Source organism: Loa loa (assembly GCF_000183805.2).
Source record: "Loa loa unplaced genomic scaffold supercont3.125, whole genome shotgun sequence".
Classification (NCBI taxonomy): Eukaryota; Metazoa; Nematoda; class Chromadorea; order Rhabditida; family Onchocercidae; genus Loa; species Loa loa.
The window spans coordinates 84,009-86,714 of record NW_018108305.1 but is presented as its reverse complement, the minus strand read 5'-3'; the positions used below and the strand labels follow the sequence as shown (position 1 = coordinate 86,714).

At 22.1% G+C, this 2,706-nt stretch overlaps 1 protein-coding gene across 1 annotated transcript in view; it reads right to left on the bottom strand.

Moving 5' to 3' along the window:
• LOAG_14378 (hypothetical protein) overlaps window positions 1–1,836 on the bottom strand; it is a gene marked incomplete at both ends in the record, with an annotated part of 3,863 nt that extends 2,027 nt beyond the window's left edge. Inside the window, 3 exons of the mRNA XM_020448803.1 lie at window positions 486–586; window positions 1,243–1,312; window positions 1,705–1,836. Of these exons, the coding sequence (XP_020301079.1) occupies window positions 486–586; window positions 1,243–1,312; window positions 1,705–1,836 (303 nt within the window). The remainder of the gene's footprint in view (window positions 1–485; window positions 587–1,242; window positions 1,313–1,704) is intronic.
• Window positions 1,837–2,706: the final 870 nt, after the last annotated feature.

The window sequence follows — 2,706 nt, the reverse complement described above, 5'->3', positions numbered from 1 at the left end:
AATAATAATAATAATAATAAATAATAATAATAATAATAATAATAGAAAAATAAAAAGCAAGTGCATTCATTTAAATAAATGAATAAAAATTTTAAAAAAAATATACAGTATTAACCTGTCATTTGATAGCTAATTTTCCATTTTACCCTAATTACACCTATTATTGCAATTTTCGAAATTGTTTTTTTCTATGTATAAAAATCAAACATATCGTTGCAGACATTTTCCACTTTTATCATAATTAAAAGTATGATTAATTGTGGAATTTTTCCCTCATAACAGGATATGTATAACTAAATTTAAAGTATTAATTGCTCACTCCAATCAAATTTTCAAATTAACAATTTGAAATTGCTAATTATTATGCTTTTAATAAAGTACCACATAAATTGTTAACTGATCTTTAAGCTTAAATAGGTCATATTTTCAATTATGGGAAGATTTATTTTCTTCAAATATTCCTCGAAAACAATAATATGACAAACCATATTAGGTGATTCATGGAAAAGTTGACAACTGGTTGACAATGATGAACATGGTGAAACATGCGAATTACGCCATCTAATATCGGTCATCCCGGATGAAGCTAAATTTAAATTAACATTTAGAAAATTTCAATTATAAATAATTCGCAATGAAATCAAATTGAGACCACTTAAGTAATGAGGTAAAAAAGAAAAAAATTTTTGGTTAGATTCGATTAATTTTTAAAACAATTTTCATTTTAAATACTAAAATTCAAATAATTAAAAAATATTATAATAATATTATTATTCACTTGCTGAAAAAATCGATAAGATATAATATTACTGTTTTAAAAGTTACTTGCTTTAAATTATTGATTACACCTGTAATTCGATTCCAAATAAAGTCGAATTTAAATAATATTTTCTTTTTTCTTGCAGAATTCTCAATAATATCTTATTATTATTTGCAAAATAACAATAATTTTATCGGTAATTAATTAGTAATATTAATATTATTTGGGATAGTCCCTTTGCATTCGTCCTTCCTTTATTCTTAATTGCATTTGTTGCTCTTTTTTTTCAGAAGAAATGGTTTTTTATTTCCATTTTTTACTTTAAATGAATACAATTGCTGTTTATTATTTTTGCATAAAATTAATTAATTAATTACTTCGTCTTGTCACAAAACACTACATAGTTTCTTAATTGGTTCAAAATAATTTTGAAAAAAAAAGACAAAATTGATTAATTAATTTAATTAATCTTAATAAGTTACCAAGTGATGAAGCATATGAATTAGCTGTACTTAGCGGTCGATATCGTATCAATTTTTGTTGTTGCTTTTCCTGAACATCCTTTTAACTGAAAAATTAATTAATTTTGTTTTAATTTGATGCAAATGTTATCGGAACTAAACAATTAATCATTGGTTAATTGAAGCTAACAATTTAAGCATTAGTTGCAAATAAAATATGAGCATTATAAAATTAAGCAACAAATTAAAATTCATTTAATAAATTTTAGAAATTTAAAAATGTAGAAATTTTTGAGTATTATAATTGGTAAATCAAAAATCATCTAAATAAAATAAAAAAAAAATCAAAAATTAATTCATTTTAGAAAAAAATGACAAACTTCTATTGGTATTTTTTTGAAAACAAAGGATTTATTTAATTTAAAATTTCACTAAATCCAATAAATTAATTAAGCAATATTTTAATTTAAAATATTTTCTAACCTTTTTAGGTCTCATAATTACATTACAATTATCTTTCATATTATTCATTTCATTTCCATTCAAACTTTTATTTGTTATAGTTAAATTTGAATTGTTTGTGCTAACTTTTGAACCCATTCCATTTAAACCCATTGATGGTCCATTCCGTCGTTTGATGTAGCTAAAAAAAAAGAAGACAAGAAAAGAAGTTTATTTTTAATGTTACTAAGATATAAAAATATTTTAGTAAGTAATTAATTAATTAAGAAATAGTACATTCACCTGTGATAAAATTATTCTATGTTAGATTATTAATTTAAAAGAGGAAAAAAAATTAAAAATTTACTCATTAAAATAAGAATCCAATTCGTTAGCATTTAATTGTTGTTTAGCGTTCATACAGTAATAATATTATGCATATAAGATAACTTGGTAGGTTGCAATAAGTTGGACAGTTTTCAGGTTACAGATTATATTGTCGTATCTTTTCAAGAGGTGTATTACGAAAATTTTGATCAGATCTAAATATGAGTAATTGATTGATATATTAATATTCATATGTCATCATTGCTAATTGAAACATATATAAGCAAAGAGATAATATTTAAAAACAAAAATTAATCGATGCATCGAACAAATAACGATGATAATTATGATGAAGTGATAATTTTGTTAAAAAAAGTGATAATGAATGATAGCTAAGATGTAAACTTGATTTAAATCATAAAAGAAATATCACTATTAATTAGAATCACTTAATAATCACACATATAATCAATAAAACGACAAAGATTTTTCCTTCAAAATATTTGATAATTAATTTAAATAATTAATACCAAAATATATCAGCATTGCTTTTTTTTCAACTTTCAAACTATTGACTAATGTATTTTCATGTCACACTCGATCATCTGAGGATGATTGGTGACATCATTTCCGCATGAATTATACATTATTAATTTTTTGATGATTTGTCCTATATAATGATCATTGATAATACTAAAAGCGTAATAATACAATAAT